At 33.6% G+C, this 20836-nt stretch overlaps 1 protein-coding gene across 3 annotated transcripts in view; it reads right to left on the reverse strand.

Moving 5' to 3' along the window:
- The window catches only part of NCAM2 (neural cell adhesion molecule 2), a 518606-nt gene that overhangs the window by 179880 nt on the left and 317890 nt on the right, over positions 1-20836 (reverse strand). For all 3 annotated transcript variants that reach the window (XM_053903178.1, XM_019467773.2, XM_053903179.1), the window contains one exon: positions 3534-3651. In XM_053903178.1, coding sequence (XP_053759153.1) covers positions 3534-3651 — 118 coding nt within the window. The remainder of the gene's footprint in view (positions 1-3533; positions 3652-20836) is intronic.

Consider the following 20836-nt stretch of genomic DNA (forward strand, 5'->3'; position numbering starts at 1 on the left):
AAATACTCTGGTGGATCTGAAAGTAGATTAAACATTACAAAAGAAAAATAATCAACAATTTTGAAAATATATCAATATAATTTAGTGAACTTGAAGACTTAAAAATTTGCAAAAACAAAAAAAAGGGCTGAAAGTTCTATCTGATATCATTTTATTCCTAAAAAAATTCCTTTAATAATTTTATAATATTGATATGATGTTGATAAATGTATAAACACATACCAGAGCTTCAAAAGACATGAAACAAAACAGAGAGAACTGAGCACAGAAAAATAGACAATGCTTGTAAAATCATTAAGGATATAGAAGATGTGAACAATATTAATCAACCAGCTGACCTATTTGATATTTAGAGACTACTCCATACAACAGTGGAATATATATTCTTTTCAAGTGCACAAAGAACATTTAAAAATTTAGATTATAAAATGAGACCCAATAAATTTAAGCAAATTGATATTATACAAAGTATGTTTTATGACAATTAAGAAATTCAGTTAGAAACTAGTAGCAGAAATATATATGAAATATACTCAAATATTTGGAAACAAATTAACAACATTCTAAATAACCAATGTCAAAAATAACATTACAAGAACAGGTTTGAAGGAGCACTTGCACCCCAATGTTTACAGCAGCCTTATAAATAATAGCCAAATTACGGAAAGAGCCCAAATGTCCACTGACTGATGAATGGATAAAGAAGTTGTGGTATATATGTAAAATGGAATATTACTCAGCCATCAAATAAATGAAATCTTGCCATTTGCAATGACATGGATGGAGCTTGAGTGTATTATGCTAAGTGGAATAAGCCATTACAGAAATACCATATGATTTCACTCATATGTGGAATTAAAGAAATGAAACAGAGGGACATATAGGAAAGGAAAAAACAAAAACAAAAAAAGGGGGGCGGAAACAAACCATTAAGAGACTCTAACAACAGAGAACAAACAGGGTGTTTAGAGGGAGGTGGGTGGGGATGGGCTAAATGGGTGTGATGGGTATTAAGGTGTGCACATGTGGTGAGCACTGGGTGTTAGGTGTAGTGATGAATCACTAAATTCTACACCCGAAACCAATTTTACACTATATGTTAACCAACTAGAATTTAAGTAAAAATTTTGAAAAGTAAAAAAAGTATAGAAAGGGAATACTGTAAATGACTTAAAGCTAGTAAAAACAACTGGAATGAAATGGACACATTGCTGAAAAGATATACATCACAAGAGACCACTAAAGACAAAGGTATTCCTGGGATAGACCCAGATCTGTGAAATAACTTGAATTTGTAGTTAAACCTCTACACAAGAAAAGTTCTAACACAGGTGGTTTCACTGTAAATTTTCCCAAATATTTAAGTAAAAAATAGTTAGTATTATATACAAACTCTATCAGAAAACCAAAGAGGAAACACTTCCCTAACTCATTCTATGAATTCAGTGTTTCCCTGATCCCAAACAAGTCAAGAATAAGAACACAATAAAACAATATCTCTCATAACCGTGAATGTGGCAATTTTCACAAATTATCTGCATAGTAACTCCAGCAATACATAAAAAGGACAATATAGCATAATCAAGTGGGTGTAATCCAAGGAATGCAAAATTATTTTAACATTTGGAAAAAAATGGAATTCACTGATCTAACTGGCTTAATGCTAAAAATCCATATGGTATTTTCAACAGATGTAGAAGAACCATTTGAATGGCACAAGGGGAGAGATATTTTAGAGTAGCTGCCCTTTCTCCCACTTTAGCTTTCATGTCACCAAGTGTTCCTGATTATCTTTGTGAAAACTTCTTATTTTTCCCCACTGTTTGGTCCTCAACTATTTCCCTTATAGGCTGCACTTATTTCCCTTGGATATAGTATCTCTGTGCAACAGGTACTGGATCCAGGTACTGGATCCTTCTCGCTGGGCTGCTTCCCTACATTACTTAATGTTTATAGTATTTTACATTTTTTTTTAGCAAGGATAACATGCTTATAGCCCTACATAAATATGTCAAAATAAAAACTTCTAATGCTAATTTTCACTCTGTCAATGTCACTACCATATACTTCCATTCGCCCATTATATATTAAATATCCAGAGAATAGAACAATTATTATTTACACCATTATAGACATTAAGCTAATGTCATATGAAGATATAAAGATTAAAAAATGTAGATTTAAATGATTTATTATGTTAGCCTCAGAATCTGATTTATTCTAGCCTGTATGATAATTACGTTTCCACTTAAATATGAGAATTTTGAACAAATGTTGAACTTTAAGACAGAAATTTAAACAGAAGGAAGTCTCTCTGGAAAGATATAATGATGAGAATGAGATTCTAGAACAATATTTGTTCATTGTAATGAATGGTCCAAGAGCTTTTCTGTGCTGCAATTAGATGTAATATTGACTCTTTAAGATACACACTAGAAACCAGAAGTCTCTGAGATACATGATTATTATCTGGGGTGAATATGTTAATGTTTGATGTGTAATCCTTTTAAAAATACCAACATTATGTTACAAAGGAATCAGTTTGCAAAGAACATCTAAAAACACCTATTTAAAGAAATATCTCGTTTATTGCTACCTGCTATATTAAATGGATAAAGGTTTGGAAGTTGCAGAATATCAGTAAATGTTCAGGAAGTGACAGAATAAAATAAAATTGGATTGCAATTATTCTTCTTTAATATTTTTTTAAACCTAATCCTTACAATTGGCCCATTTTTGACAATGTGGAATATATTTTTACTTATTGTTTTCTTGTGATTATTCTTACACTATTTGGTTTGTGAAGTGTAGAAGAGATTCTATAAATATTTGTAGCTATGCTTAAGTAGTAACCTGAATTAATAACTAGTATGAATTTATAAAATTGTCCATCTGTAAAGTTTCATTGTCTCCCTTTTAACAGTTAAAGCCACAACCTAAAAGAATGACAACGTTGATATCTGTTTGATGTTAATAAAAATGAAGTAACATTTAACAATTCTAAAAATATATATATATATAAGTAAACTGTTAAAGAATGGACTTAGGATAGAGTGTTTATTCATTTGATGAAGTAAGCTTTTTAAAAATGACATTAAATTTATGAAAATTTAACTGCACATAATTAGCTTTTTTTCTGAATAATACAGTCCATAAAGAAAATATATAATTGAATTGAATAGAATACACTTTTATATACATACAACAATGGTGCCATTAATGCTAGCATTCCTATTTCCATATAGTCTCTAGCTGTAACATTAATGTGGCTGAATCAGTCATAGGCGTCCTTGGGCCCATTTTGGGCAGAAGCCTGCATTCTAGAAAGAATAACCAGTGCAATGGGTGTAGTCTTTGACTTGGGTTAAATCACTCTGTTAATCTCTTTTACAATTTAACTAAAAACAAAACTGTCATAAACTTCAAATGAAACTCCAAAGAATGCTCTTATTCTTGATAAAATAAGATCAGAAATATTTTTCCATGAGATTGATCCTGGACACAAGCCAGAAGGATATGTATCTGTAACCTACCTGTACCAGGAGATAGAGGGTTCGGGAGAGCCAGAGGCCCTGCAGGATAATGTCATCTCTTCTCCTCTCTCTGCTGTGGCATTAAAGGATTTCTGAGGCATTGTGATCGCTGGCGGCACTGAAAAAAGAGATGAACACAGATTAAATAGAGATGAAAAACATTTTATAAACACCATTGGGACTTTCTTACAGGTACTTTTTGTTGTTGCTAATTTTAAGCTTTAAAACTTTATTGTTTACGTCTGTATTTATATCAACAGGACTGACTTGGTTGCACAGTAAAATAACTTTAAGACCACTGATCTGCGTGCCATGTACAATAATGAGATAATTCGTTCTAATGCTATTGTACTATTTTTAATCTATCAAACTAAACAAGAAAGTAGACATTTTAACCAATTTATATGTATACTTTTTTGAAATATTTCTCAGAAAAAGACAGACAATACTATCCTGACTTACATCAATACTGAGATCTACTTGGAGCATAAATGGATTTCCTATTTGAGTTCTCATCGGTATATGTAATTCTATAAGCAATTATTCACCGCTTCAAGACAGGGCTTTCAAATTAGGTGTCAAACCATAATGTTCTTTCTGATTAACTGCACTTAATTTCTTCACACAACTATAGAACATTTTATGAAGAGAAACTGCTCAAGACATAGAGAGTATGAAATAGATTTTCATGAACAATTCAATTTTAAAAATTAAGCTTCCCCAATTTCTAACTAATTACATTGCAAAAACTGTATATGCTGCACATTTCGGACATGTTGAAACTGTTACTAAAATGTACTGTTTGCAATAAACAAATCAATAGCATCCATAATAGAAACTAAATTTCAAAGTACAGCATAAATTTTGATTTAATGCACGCTTTTATGATTTTCAATTAAATGACAAAATGATGCTCTTAAAATTAATTATATTAGTAGAATTGTTTTTTACATATTTAGAAGTGTGATAACAACTGGGGTGCCTGGGTAGCTCAGTTGGTTAGGCATCTGACATTGACTCAGGTCAAGATCTCGCATTTGTGGGTTCGAGCCCCACAACAGGGTCTGTGCGGACAGCCCAGAGCCTAGAGCCTAGAGCCTAGAGTCTGCTTCAGATTCTGTGTCTCCCTCTCTCTCTCTGCCCTTCCCCTACGCACACTCTGTTGTTCAAAAATAAATAAACATTAAAAAAAAGTGTGATAATAACTAAATATCTCATTTATTGCTACAACAGCATTCAGGTCAGCATTCATGCTGTATTGTTGATGCTGATGGTGCAGATAGGAACTGATATGTATCTTAGCAATTAAGCGCAATAAATCAAGTCTCTGCCTTTATGAATTTAAATACAAGGTACATGATCTGACATGCTGTCTCTAAAATAACATAATAATTACACGTATTACAATAGGATGGACTTTTTTTCAGACATTAACTCTGCATTTTAAATACATTGAAATTTGACTTTCTGTATCTAGTTTTCCTTCTTTTGTAATTATGGAAAAGAACACTTTAATCAAAATGTATTGCCTTTCCTTTTCTTATGATAAACATAGGTGCAAGAACACTGTCACTATTTTTATTACAACAATAAATATTTTAACCATTAAATAATTACAATGAAAATGTACTTCTTAATAGAAATCCTCTCTAGAGCAAAGTATTTGTGTAAATAGAAACACCTCCAATCGGAGAATCACATGCTCCAGTTCTTGTCCTATGACTGTTACTCGCTTAAACAAACTATTTGTTCCTTATCATAATTCTCTTTTCTATAAACTGAACTGCAAGATGATCTGCAAGAACTGACAAATCTTAATGTTTACATGTTATGATACAGTAGCTCTACTAATGAAATGGGTGTTCTTACTTAGAGTGTGCACTTGTAGAACAATATTACTATTGCATATTTATACAGTAGTAATTTGAAGAGTAATTCCAGAACTATTCTGAAGGATAATAGCCTCAAAACCTGCAGAAGCTTTCACTAGTTCTGATGCCAAGATGTGCAGGGAATTTGTTAGCCGCTGTGTTAGACTATAGAGCACTTTTACGTATATTATCTTTGGTTCAGAATTTGCTATTGAGTTGGATTAAACAATTTTAAAAGGGATTACAATTATATTTCATCCAAATTTCTTGTCTCATAAGACCCATATGTAGTATGTTTTTTCTACTCTATTTTACCTTCTTAAAAATACTTTTTTTTTGTATTTGACTATATCCGAAATATCTAGTTCTAATAACTTTACAAAGATTTATATTGTGTATATTATGTAGTCAATCCTTTCTGATAAATTTCGGTTTTCATTCTTCAGCTTCAAGACACATGAGAACGTGTAGGGAAGTGGCTCCAGAACTCACTTAGACAAAGGTTTTGGCCCACCTTCATGTTACAATTAATTCCCTTTGCTGGCTGCAGAGGCACCAAAGATACCTCTAATTTGATGGCTTAATTCACTTGCATCAACAATGACATCCAGCGTCCATTTGCCTTCTGTGTCTTGCAGTCTTCCCCTATGCACTGTCCCTAAATATGTCTCAGAAGATGAAGAACATTGTACTAAGCATGGAATACTCACGTGATTCAAGTTGATCAGAACAATAATCCCTCCAAATTTATTCAGGATAAGGAAAACAACTTCCCAATCCCCAATCACCACCACTGTCAGGAAAGCTACTCTTTTATAACACATTGATTAATCAGATCTGGCCAAAATGTATGTCATCAAATAAATTCACATGTATGTCCTCTCTCTGGCAGAGGACTACTAACATGAAGACTCATGGTCCTTTCTTATTTACTTTTCCTTGCTTACACTCTTAAGGCTGTGTGGCATTCAGAAATTAGCGTAAGGGAGGATTTGAAAAAGATCGTAGAATAGTCAGCACCAGGCATCTGTCTCCCTACCTAGGCAGCAATTGCACAGACAGAATCTGTCTAATGTAACTATCTTGGATCTCTGGAGTCTATGGTAGGCTTGCAGCTTCCACAGGGAGGCATGGAAGGTAAGTTGTAAGCAATATCTCAAACAGGTATCTGTATAGCCATCTTCATAGCAGCATTATTCACAATATTTAAGAGTGGAAGCAATACAAATATCCGTAAATGAATAAATGGATAAGCAAAATGTGTTATATGCACAGAATGGAATACTATTCATAAAGTTAAGGGGAGCCTGGGTGGCTCAGTTGGTTGAACATCTGACTCTTGATTTTGGCTCAGGTCATGATCTCAGGGTCATGGGATCTAGCCCTGTTCTGGGCTCTGTGCTGAGTGTGCAGACTGCTTAAGATACTCTCTCTCTCTCTCTCTCTGCTCCTCTCGCCCACTTTCCATTTCTCTCTCTAAAATTAAAAAAAAAGAAAAAAATTTTAAAAAGTTAATTCTGACATATACTTTACATGGATGAACCTTTAGGATGCTATGCTAAGTGAAATACCAGTCACAGAAAGACAAATACTCTATGAATCCACTTATTATGTACTTGGAATAGTCAAAATTATAGAGACAGAACTTGAAATGGTGGTTGCTAGGAGCTCTTGGGAGGGGGGAATAACAGGGAAAATATGGAGAGGACAGGAGGTGAAAGAAGGGAATAGGAAGTTATTGTTAAATGGGTACAGAGATTCAGTCTTACAAGAGGAAAAGAATTACAGAGATGGATGGTGCTGGATGGTGCACATTATGAACATATTTAATGCCACATAACTTATACTTTAAATGGGTTAAGATCATAAATTTTATGCTATGTGATTTTTACCAAAATGAAAAATAAGAGAAGGGGAAAAAAAGTCACATAAGCTATCTTAGTCCTTGGCCAAGAGAAGAAATAGTCTATGTTCATGCTTAAGTACCTGGTATTTTTTAATGTTTATTCATTTTTGAGGGAGACAGAGACAGCATGTGAGTGGGTTAGGGGCAGAGAGCGAGGGAGACACAGAATCCAAAGCAGGCTCCAGGCTCTGAGCTGTCAGCACAGAGCCTGAAGTGGGGCTCTAACCCATGAGCCATGAGATCATGACCTGAGCCAAAGTTGGATGCTCAACCAACTGAGCCACCCAAGCACCCCTAAAGTACCTGGTATTTTTAATATTCTATATTGTTGGTCTCAATGTATATGGAACATAACTTAAATTCTTTCCTCAGGTTTTTCCATGAGTTCATTAACACATGGTTCTTTCTACTTTATATAAGCACTGAAGAGAGAAAAATGAACCAACCAAGAAGCCACCTATGCAAACTTGATTCATAGTATTCAGGGATGCTAGAAAATTGTATTTTTTTAATTTTTATTCTAAGACTCCTTCTTTGATATGGAAGCAAGTATCCTCATTCTGCAACTTACCTCTTCAGCAATTTTTCATATACTTAATTGCTTATGATATCATATAGTAAAAAAAAATGATTGATATTTTAATATTATGTAGACTCTCCCTATGGAATAAGATATTTAAATTATGGACAATGCATTCTCATCATGATTTTGATCATCATTACTTTCCAGTAGTCTTATTATGTCTCAATGTCTCATGTGTGCATTTTTTTTATTTGTTCTATTTTTATTTGTTTGTTTTGCTCTGCTTCACAGGTTATTATATCATCTAACACCTCTCAATTTTTTTTCTTTTTTTTTCTATTTTTCTTTATGTTTATTTATTTTGAGATGAGGGGGAGGGGCACAGAGAGAGGGAGAGAGAATCCCAAACAGACTCCACACTGCCTGCATGGAGCCCGATGTGGGCTTGAACTCATGAACCACGAGATCATCACCTAAGCCAAAATTAAGAGTCAGACTGAATCACCCAGGTGCCCCACACCTCTCAATCTTCATTGATTCTGGTTATTTGTAATAATCCTTCCTCTTATGTTTATGAGGATGGTTAATTTAAAGTGCTACTTGGTAAAAATAAGTTTTCTTTGGAATACAACAAAATTTTCACAAATACAGAATGTCAAATGATTAACATAAAGAAAAGCTAATTAATTGTATAATTTAATTTGGAAAAAATCTAGCTTCTTGGTTACAGCAGACTAAGCATTGTAGTCAGTTCTTTTCAAATAAACAGTGGTTTCTAATGTGGAGTGTCAGCATACTTATTACTGTCTTGCATAAAATCCAATCAATATTTTTTCATATACTTGATTGAGAATTGGCAAATAATTGGTGGGCATATGCTGCAATATGGGAATACAGTAAAATAGTAATATAATTACAATTATCTGTTGAGTATTGAGTTCTAAAATCAATCCTATCTGAGTGAAACAGTAAGAGTTTTATTTGATATCAGTTTACAAAATAGGATCAAACTGGCCCATTATATTTATTAAAAAAAAAAAAAACTCAAGGAAAATGTTTCCATTGGCATTTCAAATTCTTAGTAAACTCTAATATGAAAAATATCTGGTATTTGGGCAAATAAATACTGCTTTCAGTGGAAAGTATAAAAACAATGTGAAAATGTTAATGAGAACTTTATTGCATAATTTATGTTTTCCTATATTTTCCAAATTTTGCCAAATAAATCTGATTTTTATGTTCTTTTAATTTGACTTTTAAAGTAGATCACATTCACAGGTTCAAAAATAAAATAAAATTAAGAGGAAAATTCTAGACCTTACTCTTTTCCTTGTTAACCACTTGATTATTTGTATTTTTATGCAACTATTAGCACATAATTTTATGTTTACTTCTTCTTTCCACAAAATATACCATATTCTGTACCATGCTTCTTTTCTCAAATTAATAATGCATGTAAAGAATATATTCATGTCACTATGTAGAGTACTTCCTCAAAACTGTTCGTATTGCACAGTCTTCTACCCTGTGGATGAACTATTGGCCACATGTTATATCTCCTGAGGATATCCAAATATTTATCTACTACAATCTTATCTACTGCAACCAATGTACCAGTTAATTATCTAGAAGTAAAATTGATACGTCAGAGACTAAAAGAATATGTAATCTTGACTGAAGAAGACTAAATCAAATTGCCCTCAGTGGTCATTACTCCAGTTTTCTACCCCAACTGTGTATTATTTTTATAATCAGAAAAAAATATATAAATGAACAAGTAAGAAAATAAAACAATAAAAGTTAAAGGAGATAATTATCAGATAATTTCCTGAAGTTAATTCATAGCTATAGGTCTAAAAGCATTACAACCCTTATTAAAGAAAATCCAAGTGAAAAATTAAAGTTCGAAGCATGGAAAGCATTATTTTGAATTTCTTTTTGTTTCCATGTTAAGAGGCGATAACTAAATAAAGGGCCAAAGTTAATGTGAAAGATAACTCTTGTCAAAAAAAAAAAGTCTGAAAATTTTAGACACATTAGAGGATATTTTCGTGATTAAACATGGCTATTTTTATGCTTTATGAGTATACTGTATGATCAGCAATATTCTTTAATCCTCAGAGTATGTTTCAAGGACCCCAGAAGTCCTCAAAACCCATTCATGGGGTCTTATGATGCCTTCCATTTTACCAGCCATATATCTGTGTGAAAATGAATTTCTCCTGCAAAATTCTCACAATTTTCCCATTCCCAGTTACTGGACTATGCTAATGGAGGAAAAGTTCAATAATTTCCTGATCTAAAAAAGTCTTTTTCTCAGGTTTAAAAATATATTACAAAAGATTGAATGCAGCAACTGATAAGAGAATTTTTGTTTTCTTGATGGCTTCCTTTACTATGCAAAAGCTTTTTATTTTGATGTAGTACCAATAGTTTATTTTTGCTTTTGCTTTCTTTGTCTGAGGAGACATATTCATATAGTATTTGTAAATGATGTACCCAATAAGGGGTTAGTATGAAAAAATATATAAAGAACTTATACAACTCAACACCAAAACTTCAAACAATCTGATTTAAGGACGGGCAGAGGACCTGAATTTACATTTTTCTAAAGAAGACATATAGATGGCAAACAGACACATGAAAAGATGTTCACAATCACTAATCGTGGGAGAAATCAAAACCACAATGCATGTCAAAACCACAATGAGGTATCACGTCACACCAGTCAGAATGGCTAGTATCAAAAAGACAATAACAAGTGTTGGTGAGGATGTGGAGAAAAGGGAATCCTCAGGCACTGTTGGTCAGAATGTAAATTGGTACAAATGCTATGGAAATGGTATGGAGTTTCCTCAAAAAAATTAAAAATAGAAATATTATATAATCCAGTAATTTCACTACTGGGTTTTTACCCAAAGAAAATGAAAATACTAATTCAAAAAGATAAATGCACTCTTCTGTTCACTGCAGCATTATTTACAATAGCCAAGATATGGAAATAACCTAAGTGTCCACTGATGAATGAATGGATAAAGAATAGTGGTATATTACTCAGCCATTAAAAAAGAATAAAATTTTGCCATCTGTGACAACATGGATGACACTTGAGAGTATTATGCTAAATGAAATAAGTCAGACTGAGAAGACAAATGCCATATAAATTCACTTATATCTAAACTATTTAAAAAACCAAATGAACAAACAAGCAAATAAACAAACAAAAAAACTAGACTAGTAAATACAGAGAACAAACTAATGGTTGCCAGAAGGGAGGTGGGTGGGAAGTCGGCTAAAATAGGTGAAGAGGATGAAGAGGTACAAACTTCTAGTTACAAGATAAATAAATCATAGAGATAAGAAGTACAGCAGGGAACATAGTCACTAATATCATAATCACATTGTATAGTGACAGAGGATGACGACACTTATCATGGTGAGCAATGAGTGATGTACATAATTGTTGAATCAGTTGAGTGTACATCTGAAACTAACGTGACATTGTCTGCCAAATATACCTCAATAATAATTTTAAAAATTTTTAAAATTTAAGTTTATTAATTTTGAAAGAGAGAGGGAATGAGACACAGCGAGTGGAGGAGGAGCACAGAGAGGGAGAGAGAGAGAGAATCCCAAGTAGGATCCACACTGTCAGCATAGAGCCCGATGCAGGGGTGAATCCCACAAACTGTGAGATCACAACCGGAACCAAAATCAAGAGTCAGATGCTTAACCGACTGAGCCACTCAAGCACCCCAAACATAAATTTTTTTAATGTAAAAAAGAAGAAGCCACTGTTTTACTGTATTTCTCAAAATGTTGCTATTTTCTTTAACATGCTATTTAGGTTAACATACTTATTATTTTTGACAGTTCATAAATCAACATCTTAAAATTTATTTAATTTTTATTTTTTAACATCTTAAAACTTAAATAAATTAATCAAACATTTTAAAAACTTCTCATTTTCATGCCTAATACGATATTGATATGACACATATAAATAGATATGACCTACATAAAAATTCCTTGGGGAATCCACAATAATTTTACAAATATGAAGAGTTCTAAGGCAAAAACTTCTGAGGTCACCTGAGGGACAAAATGAGATAGAATACAATTTGGTAATTCAAATTAGCATTTAAAGAGAAATCTTATAAAATGGCCAAGAAAAATAATTTAAAATCAAACCCATCGTGTATGTTTAAAATTAATCTACATGTATAAAGTTTCAGAGCATTATTCCTAGAGTTGAGAAATTCTAGAGAAATGAAGCTGTTGGGAAATGTGATCAGCTGAAGGATTTCAGGACTGGTCAAGGAAAAGACCTGACAACAAAGTGGGAGCAGTAGACAGTGGGCTTTATTTGGGGGGTGCGTGGACAAGTCGCATTAAAGTATGGATTCTTCGCAGCAGGAGCCCTTCCAGAGACTGCATATTTGGGAGGGCGAACCACCCAGAGTGGGAGGAGTGCAAGGAAACTCCTGGGCGAAGTGGATTTGCGAGGGAGGCTTATGTGTCTCTGTGACGTCACTCAGCAGCACAGCAGAACTCCAAAGGGCAGCAGTGGCATGGGGCCGTGTTTAGGCCCCGAGTTTGTCTTGTCTACAGCTAGCAGAGTGCGAGTGCACTTTTCCAAGGTGTGCAAAGCGGACTGATGCTAAATGTTAAAAATATGCATATTTTGGCTATTATTTAAAACAATGGGTGTAAAAATTTGAATTTGGTGCTAATGAGGCTTTGAGCTGCTGGTCCCAACAATGCTCTGAATATGAAGAAGAAATCAACATAAGGACAAATATAGGAGGTGGGGGGTCTTCTTTGGCTCATTTATATAACAGGAATGAAGGTAACGCTAATGATAAGAAAAATGTTAGGAAGAAAGGGTTATCCTGGTGTTAAACATGGTTCTGTTTACTATAATATCTGAATAAATATCAGAACAAACCATCAAATGATTATATAGCTTGCAATTTTGGGAAGTTACTATTACATATTTTTTAAAAGAACAAATTTTGTAAGACCAGCATAATTGGCATGTGTGATAGACTGCCAGGAAGAAAGGAGATTTGAAGGCTCTTTTCCTTTTTTTCCTCTGTAAGTCCTTTAATGTTGCCCCATTTACTAAAGCAGACACATATGGTTTTAAATACACTCTTGTCAAAAGTTAAGCAAGTAGTTAAACTTCTCCTAAAGTGTAAGCTAAATGTTCAGAGCCACACTAGGATGACAAATGAGTATCAATCAAATGAGCTTCTATAAATCATTTCAGTTAATATCTTTATTAAAAAGATATTGGGGCACCTGGGTGGCTCAGTGGGTTGAGTGTCTGTCTCTTGATTTCAGTTGAGGTCATGATCTCACAGTTTGTGGGATCGAGACCTGCATCAGTGCTCCTGCTGTCAGTGTGGAGCCTGCTTGGGATTCTCTCTTTCCTCTCTCTCTTCCCCTCCCCATGCTTGTGCTCTATCAAAATAAAGAAATGAACATACAAAAAAAAAAAAAACAAAAAACAAAACCCAAAACCTGGAAACTTGCAGAACAGGAAACTATGGGAGAGATAACAGAGTAGAAAGAGCTTGGAAAAGTAATTGCATCCAGTATTCATGAAAGTTGGGCCTCAGCCCTCAGCTGTGCATTTGTAGATCTGATATTAAACAGTACCAAGAGTATGAGAACGGACTAAAGAGATAAATCACCACAAAGGTACTGAAATGGTCATTGGTACACATGCAAAAGTTGTGAAAATGTAACTGATTTTTAATCCACAAACCACAGAAGTCTGGTCACAATATGTGGCCTGAATTTAAACAGACTGTTTTTTTTTTTTAATTTTTTTAACGTTTATTCATTTTTGAGAGACAGAGAGAGACAGGGCATGAGTGGGGAAGGGGCAGAGAGAGGGAGACACACGATCTGAAACAGGCTCCAGGCTCTGAGCTCTCAGCACAGAGCCTGATGCAGGGCTTGAACTCACGGACCATGAGATCACAACCTGAGCTGAAGTCGGATGCTTAACCGACTGAGCCACCCAGGCGCCCCTAAACAGACTGTCTATGAAAATAAAAATATAAATATTCTCAATAGACTGAAGTAACACCCAGAATCTCATAATGTAATATTCAAAATCCAGTATTTAATCTAAACATTTTTCACCTACGAAAAACTAGGAAAATCTCATATTAATGGGAAATGCCAATGGCATGCTGACATATGTTGGATTATCAAAAAACTATTTTAAGGCAACTATTTTAAACATTTTCCAAAAATCAAGAGTAAACTGAAGTAAGAATGAACTATCTTGAAATAAATGAAATGATAGACAACTTGCAAATATGGACAATATATTTAAAAATAAACAACTATTAGAACTAGATGCTTAAACAATAAAACACCGTGGATATGCTGGATCGATACGACAGAGGAAAGAGTTTCTGAACATGAAAGGATGATCAGTAGAAATTACCCAATCTTCAAAACAGAGGAAGTAAAGAAAAAAATGAACACAGCTTCAAGAACTTGTGAGACAATACCAAAATATCATCAAATCTAAGAAGGAAAGGAGAAAGAGCACCATAAAAAATGTATGCATATATAAGTATACATGTGTATATGTATCTACAGGGCTAACATCTGAAAACTTCTTAAATGGCAAAGGACATCGAACCATAAATTCAAAACCAGCTATGGACTTGAATACCAAATGGCATAAACTCAAAGATGTTCATATCCAGTCACAACATAATCAAATTGCTGAAAACAAAACATACGGAAATACAAAAGATATATTAGCTACAGGAGAACAATAATTCAAGTAACTGGAGATTTCTTATCAGAAACCATGGAGGCCAAAAGGAGGGGAAACAATATTTTTAAAGTGCCACAAAGACAGATATGCCAAAATAAAGTTCCATGTCCAGCAAAAATATCCTTCAGAAACGCAGGTAAAATAATGCATTATCATTCTCAGATAAAAGACAATAAATCTTCTACTAGAAGGTTTGATCTTAAAAGAATTAGAAAAGGAAACTCTTCAGGCAAAAGAAAAATTTTATCAAAGGGAGTTTCAAGGATGAAGAAAGAACAAAAGAAATGGTAAATATCTTTGTAAAGATATGTTTAATGTTCAAAATAGAAGGTTAACATTGTGTAATGGGGTTTTCAGTGAATGCAGGTATAATACAGATGACAACTAAGACAAATAAGAGAGGCATATAAGGACCTATATGGTGCGATAGTTTCTACATTTCAATTGAAATAGTAAAATATTGGTTCAAACATAAACAGGAACATTGTAATCACATGAACAACCAGAAAAAAAAAAAACCAGATATGGCCAAAAACATAATAGATAAAACAAAATAGAATGCTAAATAATACATAATCCAAAGAAGGCAAGGAAGGGTAAACAGAAGAATGAAAAACAGAACAAACTGAAAACAAATCAAAACACATGCATGTTCAGGTAAAACAATGAATACTTTATTTCCAAGATTGGGGACAAGTAAGGAAGTCTCCATTCAACACTCCTATTTAAAAATCATACTGAAGGCTAACACAGTACTAAGTGAGAAATAAGAATGAAAAGCAAACAATTAAAAAGGAAGAAATAAATTTCTTCCAACTTGCAGATGCATTGTTGTATTCATTGCAAATCCAAGAATCTGTAAAAACACTGCTAGAACTAATAAATGTACATAACACAATCACAGGATATGAGAAAAACACAAAAACAATTGTTTTCCATATACGTACTTGCAATGAGCAACCGAAGCCAACATTAAAATGTACAAAACCACATACAATAGCTCCAAAAATACAACACTTAAGGATTAATCAAAAAAAAGTCACATATGGCATCTAAATGTTAAAAGCTACAAAAATGTTAAAGAGTTGAAAAAAAATACCTTCATAAATGAAGAAACATACCTTCATTTATTTGTAGACTCCATTTGTAGAGTCCGTATATTTGTAGACTCAACATTGAGAAAAAATGTCAGATTTTCCAAAATTGTTATCAAGACACTACACAATTCTCATTAAAATCCCAGCAGTATATTGCTTTGAAGATAGAATAATTCTAAAGCTTAAGTAGAAGATAAACTAGAATTTACAAGTTTTTTCTAAAAGAACAAAGTCATAGAAATAATACCCCCTGATTTTAAGGTATGAGTAAAAAGCTACACAATTGAGGAGGCATGATAATGGTGCAGGGATAGGTGCATAGGTCAATGGAACAGAAAAGAAAGTCCATAAATAGCAGCTTACAATACAACAAAAGTTTTAAAAATTTAGTTTACAAAGTGCAAAGTGCAAAGGAAACAATAGTATCCTCAGAATGGTTTTTAAATAATTGGATTTCCATTTGCAAATACATGAACCTGAGGATAGAAATCATACCATATACAAAAATGAACCCCAAATGAATCAAAGATGTAAACTGAAAACATTAAAGTAGAAAACTTGGGAGAAAAATCTTGTGACTTGGGGATAAGTGAAGAGTTCTTAAACATGACACAAAAAGAATGGTCCATAAAAGATTAGTCCTTGGAATTTAAAATTAAAATTAAAAGACTTTGCTTTCTGAATTACACTTGTTAAGAGAATGAAATGATAAACCCCAGCATGGAGGAAAGTACTTTGAATCACATGTCTGAGCAAGGAATAATATCCGAAATATATAAAGACAATCTAAATTCAACAATAAGAAAAAAAATGCAAAATAAATGAAAAGACACATCATTAAAGAAGCTGTTTAGAGGGCAAAACTGCATTTATAGAATTTGTAAGGAACTCTAAAACTGTAATAGTGAAAAAAAATAATCCACCGAGAATGTCTGAAATGCAGACATTTCAAAGAGGCATTTCACTGAAGAGTATACAGGGATATAGAAATGAGAAGCACATGAAAAGGTGCACGCTATCATTAGCTACTGCATAAAACCATCACGATATCATTACAGAAATGCAAATTAAAACCACAGAGATTTCACTACATACCTATTTTGAAGTGTAGAATTAAATACAAAAAAAAAAAAAAAAAAGCACACACACACACACACACACAACCAACAAACAAAAACCTGAAAAGATCCACACTGGTGAGAGTGAGAAGCAACTTGACTTCTTACACACTATTAGAGAGAATTCAAAATTACACAGCCATTGTGAAAAATGATTTGGCAGTTTCCCATGAAGTTAAAAGCATGCACTTACCATATGACTCTGCAACCTAACTCTCAGGTACTTACCCTAGACAAAGGAAACTGATGCTCACACAATATATTGCACACGTGTTTAGAGCAGCTCGATTTACAATTGCAAGAAGTGGGTACATGCAACAACTAGATAAATCTCAAGGCATTATTATCCTAAATGGATTAATATATTCCAAAAAGGTTAGATTTTAGATGATTCCATTTATTTGATACTCTTGAAATACAAAATTGTACTGAAGGAAAGAAATTAGCGGTTTTTTGCGGCTTAGAGGTTGTAGAAAATGTAATTTCAAAGGGAAAAAAATTTCCCTTTTGTTTGTTTGGGGGTGATGGAAAAATTTGTTTACTGATTGTAGTGGTGGGACATGAATATATGCATATATTAAAATTCACAGGACTATACAGTAAAAATTAAAAAAAAAAAGAGTAAAGTTGGGGCTCCTGGGTGGCCCAGTTGGTTAAGCGTCTGACTTGTGCTCAGGTCATGATCTCATGGTTTTTGAGTTCCAGTCCCACAAGGGGCTTTGCACTGACAGCAGGGAGCCTGCTTCAGATCCTCTGTCCCCCTTTCTTTTTGCCCCTTCCCAGGTGCATGTGCTCTCTCTCTCTCTCTCTCAATAATAAATCAACTTTAAAAAAAAGTTTAAAAAAGGAGTAAAGTTTACTGTATGTTAACATGAACCAAACTTATGAAAACTTTTAAACATTTACATAGTGAGTTTTTTAAAAAAATGTAATTGTAGTATAAGTACAATAATTATATAATATAAATAACTGTGTTATTTAATATATAATTAAATGTATAACAATTATTCACCAGATTTAATAAGGTGACATAAAAAACAGTCCACAACTCCTGGAGAAATCAGTTCCTCATTGTTCAGAAGCAGGAAAAAAATCTCAAAAATTTCCCAATCTGAGGGAGTCTTGACTCATGTTCAAGGTATTCTTGTTTCTACTTTATCAAACTCATCCCCTTTCTTTTACTCATTACTCTGATCTGCCAAATGTATTCTGAAAACCCCTTTAATTCTTCCTGCTTGTTTTTTTATCTGTCATGACTGCAGATTCCACATCTTCTATAGTCTTCCTGTTTCATGAAACACCTAGAATGTTGGCCACATTTCAGTTCATGGCTCTGGCTCTTTCAGAACAGCTTTGTCATACCCTGCTATCAATAGTCAACTGTCAAAACTGGAGTATGATTAAATTCATTAATTTAATTTCAAAACAAAACTGCGGGCGACATGAAATTTGGACATGGATCTGCAGTTACAAAATGATTTTGAACTCAGTACAGAATGGGAGACTACAATATTTTGAGGTCAGGATTTAGGTATAAGTAAGCAACATCACATTAAACAAAACACACTGCTAACATTATTCAAATCCTTATCATTCTCTGTAGAATTCTGTTTGCTACCTTGAAATATATATATACATATACATATATATATATTATATATTATGTATTATGTATTATGTATTATATATTATATATTATATATTATATATTATATATTATATATCGTATATGTGTATATATGTATACACATATATGAGAATGTCAGCTTCCAACCAAGATATACAAAGAGGTACCCAATTTATCCTACTAACTAAACAGAAGCAAGAAATCAGATGTATGGACTGTATAGAACAATAGTTTTCAAGACATTGTGAATCAGTCAACAAAGTAGTCAACAGTGATTTCTGAAATACAAGAGGAAATGAGTGAGTCCTATAACTGTGCCAGCTAATTGTCTAGAGAGAGTTTCTAAGCTGCAGTACAGAGGGGAAGAGCCCAGTTGGAGTCTGGCAGTCTTCCTGAATTGAGCCAGGGAAGGCTCTGGGGAGAAGCAAAGAAGGCTACAGTTCAAAGGGCAGAAAGCCAGACAGAAGACAGGTGTGCAATGAGGACTTCCTGAGATCTGCAGTGAGTTTTCTTGAGGTCTTCCAGATGAGTACTACCGAGTACATCCATGAAAAGAAACTAGTGAAGCCAGGGAAAGAATTTCCCAAAAAGATTCAGGAGAAACAACTTCCAAACTCAAACAGAGAAAAGAATAGTTTTTATTCCCATGAGCCAGAATTTTGCTTTAAAAATGAGAAAAAAAAAAAAACTCATAAAATATGTGAAATAAGGAATTAAGAGAGATTTTACCTCACAAGTGGGGCAAAATTAGCTCTGGACTATTTTGGTCCCACCTGACAAAGCTTAAAAGCATGAAGGATTAAACTGTTTCCAAGTCATTCATCTGCATTCCTGAAAAAGACCTAAAATATTTAAGGAAATACAAAAACACTCAGCATATTAAAGGAGTAAAAATCCACAAATTCTGGCATCCAATTTAAAATTACTCACGATGAATAGAAGCAGGAAATATGAGACATGATGAGGGGGAAAAAATACAATCAACCAAAAGTGACCCAGAAATGGCACAGTGATAGAATTAGCAGACGGGAACATTAAAGCAGTTACTATAACTGCATTCCATATGTTCAAGACTCTAGAGGAAAGACGGATCATGTTATAGACTTAGAGAATATTTTAAAAATCAAATTTATGCATATTAAAACTATAGCATCTTAGGGCAAAATGCACAAGACAGGATTAATAGTGGATTAAACACTATAGAAGAAAAGAGAACTTGAAGAAAGCAACAGAACTATCCACAAAGTAATACAGCAAAAAAAAAAAAAAAAAAAAATGAACATAACATCTGAGAGATGTAGGGATGTTCAAATGGCCTAGTGTATGTGAAATTTGAGTTCCAAATTTCTGTGTGGGACAGAAAACAACATGTGAAGACCTACGAGCTGAAAGATTTCCAAATTTGATAAAAATTATAATTCAAGTTTGTCAGCAAAACCCAAGTACAAGAATAAGGAAGAAAACTACACCAAGGTATATCATATCCAAATTGCTTAAAGCAAATTGCTTCAAGCAAGTGAAGCAAATCTTCAAGAATCTAGGAGAACTAGATGGGTGGGGCACTTTAGGAACAGAAGCAAAAGATAAGGATTAGGATGAACTTTTCATCTGAAATAACTCTGGCCAAAGATGTTATTTATGGCTCAGAATTTTTAAGGTATTGAAAGCAAAACAAAACAAAACAAAACATTCAATTTAGAATTCTATACTCAGCAAAATTTTATTTCAAATATGAAAGGAAAATAAATATTTTCTCAGAAATACAGTAGGTGAAGTGAATCATCACTAGCAGACTTGCACCACAAGAAATGCTAAAGGAAGCCATTCGGGCATTTGGGAACAGATACCAGACGGAACTCTGGATATACACAAAATAATGAAGAACTCTAGAAACGGTAACAATGGTGATACTATCATACAAAAGTTTTCCTTTCTTTATGAAAATCCCTTAAGAGCTCATTGACAATTTAAACAAGTGCATATATAAGAGAGAAAGGTGCTATTATTCTCCACTATTATTCCCCTTTGTAAAGAAAGATATCGATGCCATCAATGCAGTAAACCCAGCCGTTTATAAATATGCTAAGTTAAATGGCAAAGGGAATTTGCAGTTAATAATTAAGATTATAGATATGTAGGGCTCAGTCAATTAAGCGACTGACTTTGGCTCAGATCATGATCTCATAGTTCCTGAGTTTGAGTCCTGCACCTGGTAAGCTTGAGCCCCATTTCAGGTGAGCAGGTGCCCCACTCTGGGTGAGCTCCTGTGTGCCCCGCTTCAGGTAAACACGAGCTCTGCTCAGGGTGAGCCTCGCTTCTCTCTCTCTTTCTCTCCCTCTCTGCCCTTTGCTCA

The sequence above is a fragment of the Panthera pardus genome, unplaced genomic scaffold (assembly GCF_024362965.1).
Source record: "Panthera pardus isolate Hobbes unplaced genomic scaffold, ASM2436296v1 HiC_scaffold_16, whole genome shotgun sequence".
Taxonomy (NCBI): domain Eukaryota; kingdom Metazoa; phylum Chordata; class Mammalia; order Carnivora; family Felidae; genus Panthera; species Panthera pardus.